At 38.5% G+C, this 12,794-nt stretch overlaps 1 protein-coding gene across 7 annotated transcripts in view; it reads left to right on the forward strand.

Annotated features, from left to right (window-relative positions):
• Positions 1-12,794, forward strand: part of LOC145960603 (TWiK family of potassium channels protein 7) — a 261,015-nt gene that overhangs the window by 208,830 nt on the left and 39,391 nt on the right. For 6 of the 7 annotated variants that reach the window (XM_083080198.1, XM_083080193.1, XM_083080192.1 and 3 more), the window contains 2 exons: positions 1,838-3,920; positions 4,998-5,280. In XM_083080198.1, coding sequence (XP_082936324.1) covers positions 3,567-3,920; positions 4,998-5,280 — 637 coding nt within the window. In that variant the 5' untranslated portion in view covers positions 1,838-3,566. The remainder of the gene's footprint in view (positions 1-1,837; positions 3,921-4,997; positions 5,281-12,794) is intronic. The other variant, XM_083080195.1, reaches the window with a different exon arrangement.

Here is a 12,794-nt window from a genome sequence, read left to right on the forward strand (position 1 = left end):
AATTTTAAATTTGACGAATTTTTTTCGATAAAGAAATAATGCTATACAAAGCAAAATCGAAGCGCGGAAAATGCAATGAATACATTGAATGCATTGAAACGCGTACATTGAATATATTTCCATTGCATTTAGTTGCGTTCATTGTATTATTTATCATTAGATTTTGCGAGCACTAAAGAGCAGACAATTTAAACTGTATATATTATGTATATATATTTTATAAAATATTCTATTTCAACATCTCTCGCGATATGGATTAACTATATAAAAAAATCGAGGTTAATTGTCTCAAGGCATGCCTTTATCATCCTTAGTTCAGAAGCGAAGAGCGTTTATTACACGCTAGCGATCACGCGGTCTTACAATGGCTTCTCGAACGGTCTTTATGAAAGTTTAAAGAAGATATGCAGATTATTAACAATGCAAAAAGTAAATAATATAATGATGGAATATTAATTATTTTGCAAAAATGCGTGAGCCAGATGCTACGTCACAAACATAAGTCCGTGAAGGAAAGTTGTAAACAAAAAGAAGGCTGCGAATCGAGATGAAAGGAGGAGAGATCAAACCCGATTTACGATCAGCTTGACTTGGCAGTTTGGCGTGATCGTTTCTTCCCTGCAATGAACGGGAGAGCCGATCGAGCGCAACAATCGATTAAACCAACGATAAATTAGCGTCGAGTTAGTATCCGACGTGCTTACCTCAAGCGTGTTCCCGCGAATGCGATTGTCAGGAAATAGTTTCGCTATGCAAGACCGTGTACGTTGCGCATATTTAGACAGCTATGAATGTGAATGACCAGTAGAGAGTGAATTCTGGGAGATGTTTCGCTATTATGCAAGCAAGCAACGGATTCAACTTCCTCTCGCTATTACTGAGCTCGCTATGACTATTGACACCATTGTTACAGTTCTTACGCTAAAATTAATTCTAGAATATATAATTAGGAGATTCTATCTAATTACGGAGAAGACGCTGTTTGTAGCAACGTATAAATGTGGAATATACTTGTGAGACGCAAGCTTATTTTATGCATCTCAATGTTAACAATATCGCGTTACATTTTATCGGATAAATCATTCATCGATAGATCGTATATTATGCAAATAATTTTTCATGAAAGTTTCAAATCCATTCGTAAACCTCCTTCAAACCCGAGTCTTAAATCACGCCAAAGAATAAAGAAGATAGTGTCGCGGATCACTTGATCTTGCTATGCATTTATGGATGTCGAATGTACGAAGAAAGCAATATTTTTCGCGCAGGATCCATCGTCGTTTTCTCAATCCGCAGACTTCTATCCCTCGCATCCGTCTATCGCTCGTCCCGACTAGCGTTTTTCTTTCTTTTTCTGTACTTCCCATAATGGTAGAGTCTACCATGACCGTCGATTATTGTCCCCGATGGAAAGCTTCAGGTGACCGAGTGCAAGTACACAGGAAAACACGTAGCACGGAAGTTTCCTGCGATTTCCCCCAGGGCCCTCAAATAATTCTACGTCGAAAGTCCTTCTGGAATTCAACCGTCTTTCTTAGGACGTCGAAGCAGTCGGTGCACGGACGAGCATCGTCGATGTCCGGATTCTCACAAATTCCGGGCTGGAAATAAAATTCGTCTGAGTGCATTGAATTCTCCGACGATATCGCGAAGGCACGAGTGTCTTCCGTATCGTGGCAGTCGGATAACTGTTTGAATTGTTTCCGCGACAAGCGATAAATAGTTATCGAGGATCGTTGTTGAGAAGAGCGGGGTTAATGACCAAGTCTCTCTTAATCTCTCAACGTTGTTTCGAGGGAACTAGTGTAAGTAATCGAATCTCTTTTTCTCCTTTCAGAACCCAGCGAAGCACGGAAGAAACGACGTTCAAGAAAGACCCGGAAGACAACGCGCGATTTATTTACATGCAGCAAACGCAGGCTCTCACACTCATGATACACGCGAGTAAATTACTGGTTTGACTTATTCGCGGAACGTGCGGAAAATCTGAGTCTTTATAAAGATCATCGCGACCACTCAATGGTGCATTAAAACAACATAAGAAATTCACGGAAGACGAGGGGATAAAATAAGGAAAGAACTCTGAAACATTCAGCGCTACCATCACGGACGTGCATCGAGCTTACTTATTACGGAAATCCAGTTTGTTGAAATGAGGCTTTGAAGTTTCTATCGTCTGCGTACTCCACCCCTTTTCCCGTTACCATTCGTTTTTTCTCTTTTTTTGCGTCTGGAGCCGAAGAAAAGATGGGAAAGCGGAAAACTGGGTGGCTTCACCTTCAGATGGTAGGGAGAAAGTTTAAGTGACTCATAGAAAGACTCTTTCGAAAATTCTTTCCGCGCTGTTTTTTAAGTTTCTGTTTCCCCGATGAAAGTGAGAAATATAGAGAGCGCGGACCGAAGGAGAGAGAAAGAAAGAAGATTATAGCAGTCACGGTCTTTCTCGAAAGCGTTATTTTTCATCCGTTTTCTACGCGTCGCGCGGTAATACATTATAGTCGGTACACGAAGTAACGCTCGTATCGCGATTCGTTTACGAACTTAAATTAAGTCACATAACTCGAGCCGTTAATACTACGCAAGTTGATGTCGCGTACAGAAATAAATGCCACGAACAATGAATTATTATTCTTGTCATGCTTGGCAGTGAAAAGGGTTTACTTTTCGCATAAACGAATTTAAGAAAATATTATCCCATAAATTTAAGGAAAGGCATTATTACACACAAAATTATGTGTGAGAATCGGTCTTGAAAATATTAATTTGTTCTCTTTTGCGAGGGAATATTTTTATAACGTTAGCCATCACTGTCGGCAAGAAAAGAATTTTGAGAGGTAACTAATATCGCAGGACATATTTCGAGCATCGATTTTCCCTATAGAATTTCAATCCACATTCCAGCCAGAACGATCGCGCCACGAAAAAATGACGGAAGTGTGCACGCCACGTATGATCGAGCGTCCCTCTGCTGGCGGAAGATCCTTCCAGGATATTATCCAGTCGAGCGATTTCGATTGTGCGTCGTAATAAGAAATCGACAGTGACGAAAATCAAAGTGACATCCGTCGAATGAAGCCGACAAATTTGATTGACGCGAGAAGAAATGCGGAATCCGTCCCCCTCTAGATTATAACTGGCGTCAAACTGCAGTCATGCATCCGTGGCGATTGAGTCTACGGGATTCGAGGACGCGCGTACGAAAAAAAACCTTATCGCAAAATTTTATTTTTTTCCTACGCTGTCGCACGTCGAGCATGCTAATCCGAGGTATTTCGATGGGTGAACGTAGTGAACGAGTATAGTGGACAAAGTTCAGCGATCGCGAATCGGAAAACACTCGACAACAAAGTGTAAAACTCCTGGCATGTCACGCGAGTCGCGTAGTGCATGCGAGATTGTCGCCGAAGGGATCGTTAGAAATATTTCTCGTTCTCTCTAAAAACTGTTAACTCTACCGCGAAATAAGAGACAGACGGCAAATGCGTGCATACGTCGACGTATCCGGCGACGAAGCTGACGGCGGCAGGTCCCGGTGACTTCCCGATAGATAGAAAAAGGAGAAGAGGATGGAGAAGGACAGGCATTACAGAGCTTACGAGGGCTTCAAGCCGGCAAACAACGGCAATACCTCGTCTCTAAAGAGATCGACGTCGGAACGCTTGAAGACCCAACAGTCTCGTCAAGTAAGATGTCTGTGCTTCGGTGGTGTGCCGGACAAGGCTAGCCAACACTCTTTCCTGAAGGGTTTTATCATAAATCTCGGGATATGCGCCCTTCTGGTGGCCTATACCCTCCTGGGCAGCTTCATCTTCCTGGCTATCGAGGGCGGGGCTGACGTTGGTCTGCAGCAGAGGACTCTCGCCACGACGATAGTCGGAAATCAACATACCAGGAGGAACACCAGCGCTTTGTTGAAACAAGTAAGAAAAGTGATGATTTATAACTTTGTATATTTAAATTTCTCGACAATGTTTATTCATTATTTTTCTCATGAATAAATATCGTTGCACTTTTAATATAAACAGGAAAATATTAGAACACATCTATCTTTAAATTTCTTTAAAAACATATGATGAGAGAAAATACATAACTAGACAATTGTTCTCGAGAGAGTTTTTGAAAAGATATAGAATAGTTTTTAATAACTATATAGTGTACGTACATGTACACAAATACGATCGGAGAGTAGAAATAAAAAAAAAGAGAATAAACAAGACTTGTGTGTATGTCTCGATACGCTATAAGAGAGTCACGATTGTTGTTGTTGCCGCTGTTGAAGGACGTAAGCCGCGAACTTTTTACTTCTCTTTCCCTCGAGGAGCAGCAAACAGTTCCGGAGGCATCGGCTCTCGATTTATCGTCACGTCTCCGGTTTCATTCCGCTTTTCTACCTGAGGTGACCTCAGTGAACCCGAAGTCAATCGAATTATCGGTGCGTTCTGGCGCGAGCGCTCGTTTCAACGAAGTTTTATCGATCGCGCTTTCTTTCCGCTATCCTTACACTTTAAAGAAGAAGCGTATTCTCCTAAGACATCGGCACAAAGGATACTGTCTGTTACTTCCAGCCAATAATAGCAACAACGAGTGATTGTCTCGATAGCAATCGGCCATTGACAAACGAATGAATATTCGCATTTCCTCGATAAACAATTTGATCGTAGCGATTTTAATCGTTGTTGGAAAGACAATTCTCTATTGTATTTTATTGACTTCCTCTCTGTGGGAGATTAGATTTATTTACATTGTTACGATCCAATAAGATTGCGGATAAAATAATCGCAATTTCGTTCGCTCAATCATTACACAGGATATAAGCTGCGAAATATGTCTTGTTACATTCATGACCATTTAATGTACGTTAATTAATGAGCGCATACATGTGACATATGTCAATTGCAATCTTAATATTACAGACTAACTTTCTATAGTATTAAAGACAAGAGTACCCGACAATATTTCGAAATGTCATCTAATTAATAACTCTCCGTGTGTTGAAGCTTAATCACGAGGCCCGAACGAAGACTGTAGAGAACATATGGCTGATCACGGAGCATCTGAACATTCTCTACCGTGAGAACTGGACGAGGCTGGCTGATCAGGAGATCGCGCGGTTTCAGGACCAACTGGTGAAAAGGATCACGGAGGACATGATGGCGAGCCAGAATGCCGGGACTTATACCGGGAGTTCCACCAGCGAGACCGTAACGGAGCGCCGTGTGGAATACGAATGGAATTTTGCAAAGGCGTTCCTCTATTCTCTGACAGTGCTCACCACCATCGGTAAGTTTTAGATGCAATTAATTAATTATACGTCGTATATACATTACGCCGCGCTCTAATGTTCGCGCCTCCCGCTGCGTTCCTGCAGACATAATGAGATGTTCCGGAAGATTAAAACCATGAAATGAAATACGTTACGTGATTGTGCCTCTACGATAAAAACATTCTATGATTTTCCTTCTTTAAATTCACTAATACGGTAATATATTTTTTTAAATATTTCATTTATTATTCCGGAGAAAAATGCGATAATAATATTGAATTAAAAATTTACAATAGGAAAACGTCGCTAACAAGATAACAATAATAGAAAATATATAAACTCTACATCATGAGATAGGTTCAAGGCAATCGTAGTAATGGCATGATAAACAACGGCACACAATCAGTATCAGCAAGCATCCGCGTCGTAACTACAAAGTGTACAGATGATGTTTGCTTTCCTTGTGCGATTTCCTTTCCACGCACAAGCACTGTACATGTGTACGAAGGTATAAGCTTATGCGAAAGGAGCGCTGACGCAGCAGAATATTTGTACGTAATTAGTAGGCTAGGAAGAGAGACAGAGGCAAGGAAAGACATTGGGGCGTACAGACGAATAATTAGTCGAATCAAATACTGCGTCAATTAACTCACTATGCCAGCTGCAGGAATAATACTAGGGCGTCGAGAATGCCGATATAATTTAATCCTTAATTAGAATTAAATATTTTTTTTTAAATTCCTTTTAAATAATTTATAAATTAATTTTTTTATATATATCTCGCGCGCATCGGTATTCGATACTTTAAGATAAGCCATTCGTAAATTTAATTTCTTCTTTATTTTGATCGCTTTTTCTTTATTCGTAATCGCTTTATTCGTAAGGAAAATGCGATTGTAGAGTTTCGCTGAAATTTTGCAGCGACCGTACAAAAACTTGATTGCATCGTAAATCGCGAATAAAACAAAGGAAATTCTCATGAACGGATAAACCTTCTCTCCGTTAAGATAAAATTGATCGAGGCGAATAGCATGGTTTGCAAGAGAGAAACTGTCATTACAAATCGAAAATACAAAACATTTAGAATATTATGATATTAGTTTTCGGATCAAAAAATTCCATATTAACGTTCACGATAATTTAAATGAGAAATTATTGGTCACTTGGAAGACAATGCTTCGCTTCATTCTATGACGATATCTCCGACAATTTCATTCCTTCCGACTTAGTAACGCTTCAAACGAATGACGTCACGTCTGACCGTTTACTCTAGTTATTACTGAAACGGATTGAAATTTCATAAGAATCGCTGGATATTTAAAAAAAAAGGAAATAATAGGCAAGAACATTGAATGGCTTATCGAATTATCGATATATTTATTTCTTTTTTAATGCTTACTTAACTTCCTCGGCAGATTCGAGATGACCTCGTTCATTACTGATATGCCGTACTATTCGCTATATTCGAGTTAATCTAATCCGTTATAGTTTTATTTTGCATGAATTATATTCTCTTTAAACGAGAATATATAAATTTAAAATAAATATTTTATTTAATAAATATTCCTATATTATATGTCATTAAAGTTTTAAATAATTATTTTGAACGTAATTAAAAAAATTTGAATATTATCATTTGATTATTTTAATGTCATTTCTTTAAAAAAATATTACACAAACAATATTTTGTACATGTTTTATTCATAGGTATAATCATTAAATATAATGTTTATATAATTTTTGCCTCATTCGCAAAATGTACTGAATCCATTTGAACACCCTTTAAATTCCACGTTTTATGTACCTACGAAAAACATAGAATGACTAGGAAACTCCGCGTGCGCGAATATCCTTTTTACCAAGGCGGATTTAATCATATGCTGCGCCGTGGTTAGATTCTCTGGAATTAATATTTCGTAACCCATGTCGGCTTCTGTGTTTATAGAAACGGGAAATGGGAGGGAGGGAGAGAGAAAAGTTAGGCGATTGATCGTTGGCTACGAAACACGTAAAATCCCCGAGGGTCGCGTGGTACAGCATCCGCAATTTTCGCCGGCGAAGTATAACGGGCGTAATATGTACATTCAATGCGGTGATGTAATCGCGACGAGGAACACGCGTGTCCCATGAATTTTAATATAAATTTTAGCGCACGTGCTTTTCGCATCTGTCGTTCGCGATAGATAACACACCGGCCATTCAACGGAAGAGATAACTCGTCATTACGAGAGAGATCAGAGTTAACCCTGTTATCCCGCGGATAATCTGAAGATCACAAACATTGTTTTCGAAATTAGAACCGAGCCGATTCGTATTCGATCTTGCTCGAGTATCCAGGTATCTCCTGTCGCAATTTGTTGCACAACCATGACCTCGTGCAATATAATACTAACGCGACTTCTACGAGTTGAACTGTTGGCAACGGGATCGATAACGAAACAGCTTCCGACAGGAAAATGGCATAGAAAATTAATCCGTTCCGGCCAAGTTTCTCTATCTAAAGCGAGTATTTCTACCTTCTTCGCGCATCGCGCGCGTTATCTTTTAAAATAAAAAAAAAATAGCCATTTGACCTGCTTTCTTTTTTTTCTTTTTGACATAGAGGGGCGCGAACGTACAATACAACTATCTATCGTTGATCGTGGTTTTCTTTTATCTTGTTTTTTTTTGCAGCATCCCATAGTAGTTAATTACGAGAAGTATCCCTGTACTTTTTATCGGCTTGTCCGAGCACGAAAATATTGTTCAGCGAGTCAACTACGTGCCGGTAGTCGGAAAACTTCGTACCAGCATAATACTAAGCGGATGCTATCGTTCGTAACTTTTCGCGAACAAAAAAACCGGACATATCAACCGGAGAAATGAGAGGAAAACTTTTTCGTCGCGACGTATACATAACTGCGCGTGTATTCAACCACAAGTTGAGCGTGGAAAATCAACTTAAATAAAGTTTTAATTAATACATGTAATCATTAAAATATGTGTATAATAAAAGAATTATTGTTTTTTTTATATCTTATATAAAGTCAATTTAATTGTAATCGTGTTTGTACTTTAATTACGTTATATTATTAGAGAATTATTAAAAAATTTAATTGAAAAAAATTTTTAATAGTGCAAAAAATCTAGAGCTTTCTTTTTAAATGTATCCTTTATCAACAGAGAATTTTGTTTGTGAACGATAGAATTTTTTGGGAGTATACGATTGTACGTTTTATTGGCAAAACAACGATGTTCTATTGAGAATGCGCAAACACATCATGGGGATGAGTAAACAACTCCAAGCACGTAGATGGAGGCGTCCTTTTTTAGGACAACACTTTTCCCACCCTTTCATTACGTTTGGCTGGTTTATCGTTTAAATTACGATTAAATCTTGACACGAAAGTTTTGTCAATCTTTGCGGACCCTAAGAAATTAAGTAAGGATTTAAGGACAGAAATAAATAACATCGTTAAAAACACGATGGATATTTTCGGAAAACAGATTAAAGTGATTTAACAAGCGTTAAAATGAAATATGTAGTTAGGGTACAAGAAAGCAAAGATATATCTTTCGTTGGTTTTTTAATACTTGAAAATAATAAATTATTATTTTAACCGTTAATACGAGAAATCATAGCGTGCCAATGTTTCGGATATTACTGTGCACAAATTTTCTGCATCGTAAATTAATTTTCCGTTTCAAAGTCGCATTTTTAATAGAAATTTGGCACGAAAATGCAAGTGTTCGTTTGGCAAATGTATGGAAAATTGTCTTTTTTGAACAAGCTTTTGCCAAGTTATCAGTACGATAAATATTACAGAATCAATTTATTTAATGAATTGTAGCTCAGTTTTAGAAAATTATTTTATTGAAGTCTCTTTATGTAAATTATAACTGTTATTGCTTCATTGTAATCATAGAATTTAGTGAAATCAATAAATAGCTCTTGAGCTCTAAGAAAGAATTTTATGTATTTCTTAAAATATATATTAATATGTAAGCAATTAAAATCTTTTTGTTATAATTTCCAATTTTTTTTTTTTAAATAACATATTTTCCTTTTCTTTGTGCAAAATTTACTAATGCTATTTCTTTTACAACATGTGTACAAATTTATATACATATATCATCATGAGAAAATAATGAAATCATACAAAACGCACGAAGAATCGCCTATTTTAAATTCACTTTGAAACGAGATGTTCTCGAAAGCATAACTGCTCTGCGGGGACAACAAAGTTGCGAAGACATTCAATGTTTTAGAATCTTAACTCTTTCCTTTTGATTTTATATTCTTCGAGTCTGCGCTAGACGGTCCGTAGGTTTCCTTCGCGCTTTTCTACTTTACCCGTTACACCTCTCTCTCTAGAATTCTATCCCGGCTCAGTGGCGCATAATCCAGTTTACGTATCGCAAGAGACGAATCATCCGTTTGCATTTCACGATATGAGGTCGCATGAATATTTGGCCGCTTGCCTCTCCGCGGATAAGAGTTACGTATTCAGAAAATAGTTCGAGCACCATCGTAGCTGGACGAGGACCAAGGGATAGCGCGACATCCCGGGAACTGGACTGTATCCTCTAAAGATATTCCTCGCTTGATCTACTTACGTATCCTAATCCGCGTTATCCTCGATACGCATACGTATACGAATTTCTCCATAGCCGTTTTCCTAGCGTTATCGCTATTCGCCCGATTCGCAACGATCCCTGTCATTTATGGCAAATCGATTCCTATTGTGAGAGCAGAGATATGTGAGTGAAATAGGACATAGTAAAATGTGTATATTTTTGTTTATACTTCGCGCAATTCGAATCTCTGTGAAATCTTTCCACTGATGCAGAATGAAATTTCAAAGGAAATAAAGAATATTATGCACTTCTTGAAACACGAAATAAATATTTTATCTCTCTTCGCTGATAACTCGCACGTATGTTTTTTCGAAGTTTATACCGCTATGAGAGATTGAAGCGTTCTAGACCGAGGATTCCATTAATCATCTCGAATAATTACTTTCGCAGCATCCACCGATGTATTTCACGCGCATGCCGCGAAAGTATATGTATGTATACTCGCGTATCTGTTGTAGTACACGAGACAGTAAGCTTCATTTCATAACGATGCGACGCTCGGCTGTTGCCAGTCACACGCCACTATCTTTTTCTGAAACATCCTCTTTATCTCCCCTTTCGGAGTTGTCGCAACTTTAGGTTGACCGAGGAGAGCAGACGCGATTTTGCGACCGTCTTAATGACGGTGGAATGAAGGAGGTGGTGAATTTTAATCAGAAGATCCCCGTCACCCTAATGGATTGCTAAGCGCGAAGGGACGCCGACTAATCACAATTTGTCGCCCGTTTCGGTTGCCCACGTTACCCGATTGGCGTAGCTTGCTCTCTGCTAGCTTAAGCTTCGGATTAATTTTACATCGGATTGTTTCGGGCAAATACGCAGAATTGAAAACAAATCAATCGATTTTATATTAAAGCGTAGAAATAAAAATAAATTGGAAAATAATATATGAAACGTTCAACCAAAATGTAAACTGAAATTTTTAACGTATATCACGTATATTATTTTTTTATTGTTATAAATGTAATAAGAAATTGTTGTAAATTTATAAACGTAGTTGATAGATATGCTATCTTTCTTTCGCTCAATTATCGTTACATTTCATTGCATTTTAACAGAATGTAAGAAATTTAAAAATTTTTACAAACATCTGCTTTGGAAGAATTATTTTCAATTGAAACGCGAAAATAGAAGAATATTTAGACTGCTTCGAACTTTGACCAATAGCAACACCTCTTTAAACTTTAGTACTATTATTACAAGCTTCGAGCGTAGCGTAAGGATTAATCGAACCGGAGATAAGAACAGGCGAAGTGGAGAGGCGAAACGTGCGCGTGGAGTTCGAAAAAGCGGTAAGGAAGTCTCGGAGTGGCAAAGGGCGCACCTACCACGTTTTCACGTTGCACAAGATTCGAATCACGCCTGTCTCCTCCCTCGTTTTCCCTCGTATTTTTCTCCTCTTTCTTCTTCTTCCTCCTATATAGCGCAACTCGTTTCGCCCCTTTCGGACACATCAGCCTTCTTTCAGACATGCTCCATCGTCTTCCTTACCTCTTCCACTATCGCTGTGAAATTGCTATTTCATTTTCTATTTTCACTAGCTTTCGCAAACGAACCAATAGAATGATTGTTTACCGTAGATCCTCCGGTTCTACTGCGAATCCGATTCTTGGTTTAACTTGTATGTTTCTTGTCTCGTTTAGCAAATTCATGTGAATAAATGATACAAAGATTTTTTTACATTTAATATAGTGCATGTAACGTATGATTTAACGGCATTCCGTAACAGACTGACAGTTGAAATAACGTTTGAAGAGAATATTTTCAACTTGTCTCTGTCTGTATTACGAAATGCGACGTCGAATAACACTGAAGTCGCTGAAAACAAGATGAACAACGAAGTTTCACGTTGAACGCAATACTATTATGATCGCATCATCATGACGTTTAGTTTACGTATGAAGAATGAAATTTTCACTTTAGAAGAAAACGTGCGCAACTGAAGCCGAAATTCCGATCTTTGATTTTTCAAAACTCAATAACTCCTATATTATAATGCAAACTACATGATATTTTTGTAAATATTGCAACACAATCATAAATAGCAAATCAATCATATCGATCGTTATCTTTATAGTGGACAGGCAGCTTTGACTTGCTCATGCAATACGTATAAATGACGTGAAACTTGTGTGCTAAGCGAATCAGATTTGCAGATTTTCCTGACGCTGCATTCTGTCCTATTCTACGCTTTCGGGCACACAATTTAGAATACATTGAGCGGAGAGATTCGGGCAACTCTCGAACTATACATTTGGCGCGCGTGCGTGATTCCTGAATTAAATTGAATTTCTCTGATTCATCTCTTTCATTATCAAAACCGTCGGCGCATTCTCAGAATAAGAAACGAAACGCTATCAGCTTATCCTTCTAATCAAAGAGGTCCTTATTCAATAATTTCATGGAGTTTCCTGCGAGATATCATAAAGTTAATGAGGGAAACTTTCCTCGCGAGAGAGAAAGAGAGAGGGAGAGAGAGAGAATGCGAATATCGAGCGTCGATAGATCGACTCTCGTACAAAACTGCAGCTCATTATCGCGAATCCGATAACCCGTTATTGGTGAAGCGAGAAGAAAATAATGAGAGAGAGAGAGAAAGAGGGAGAGACAGAGAGAGAGAGAGAGAGAGAGAGAGAGAGAAACGGTATATCCAACGCACAGGAAATGTTGTCACTTTTATTTCCCATCGCGTTCTCTCCCCGAGAGAAATAGCGGCAGTTCTCTTACATAGCAATGGCGACGATAGTGTATATCCCCCCAGACGTCGACGTCGAATGCCACGAGAAGATGGATATCCTCTTTTTCTCTTCTCTTTCTCTTCCTTCCGCGCACCGCGGAAATGGTAATATATACGAATGATCGATCGTCGTTGGAGTGGAATCGGGCACGCCTTTGGGATATATTTTTTAATCTC

Source organism: Camponotus vicinus, unplaced genomic scaffold (genome assembly GCF_025532165.1).
Source record: "Camponotus vicinus isolate PSW18456_S1 unplaced genomic scaffold, iyCamVici1.0 SCAF_10, whole genome shotgun sequence".
NCBI classification, from domain to species: Eukaryota; Metazoa; Arthropoda; class Insecta; order Hymenoptera; family Formicidae; genus Camponotus; species Camponotus vicinus.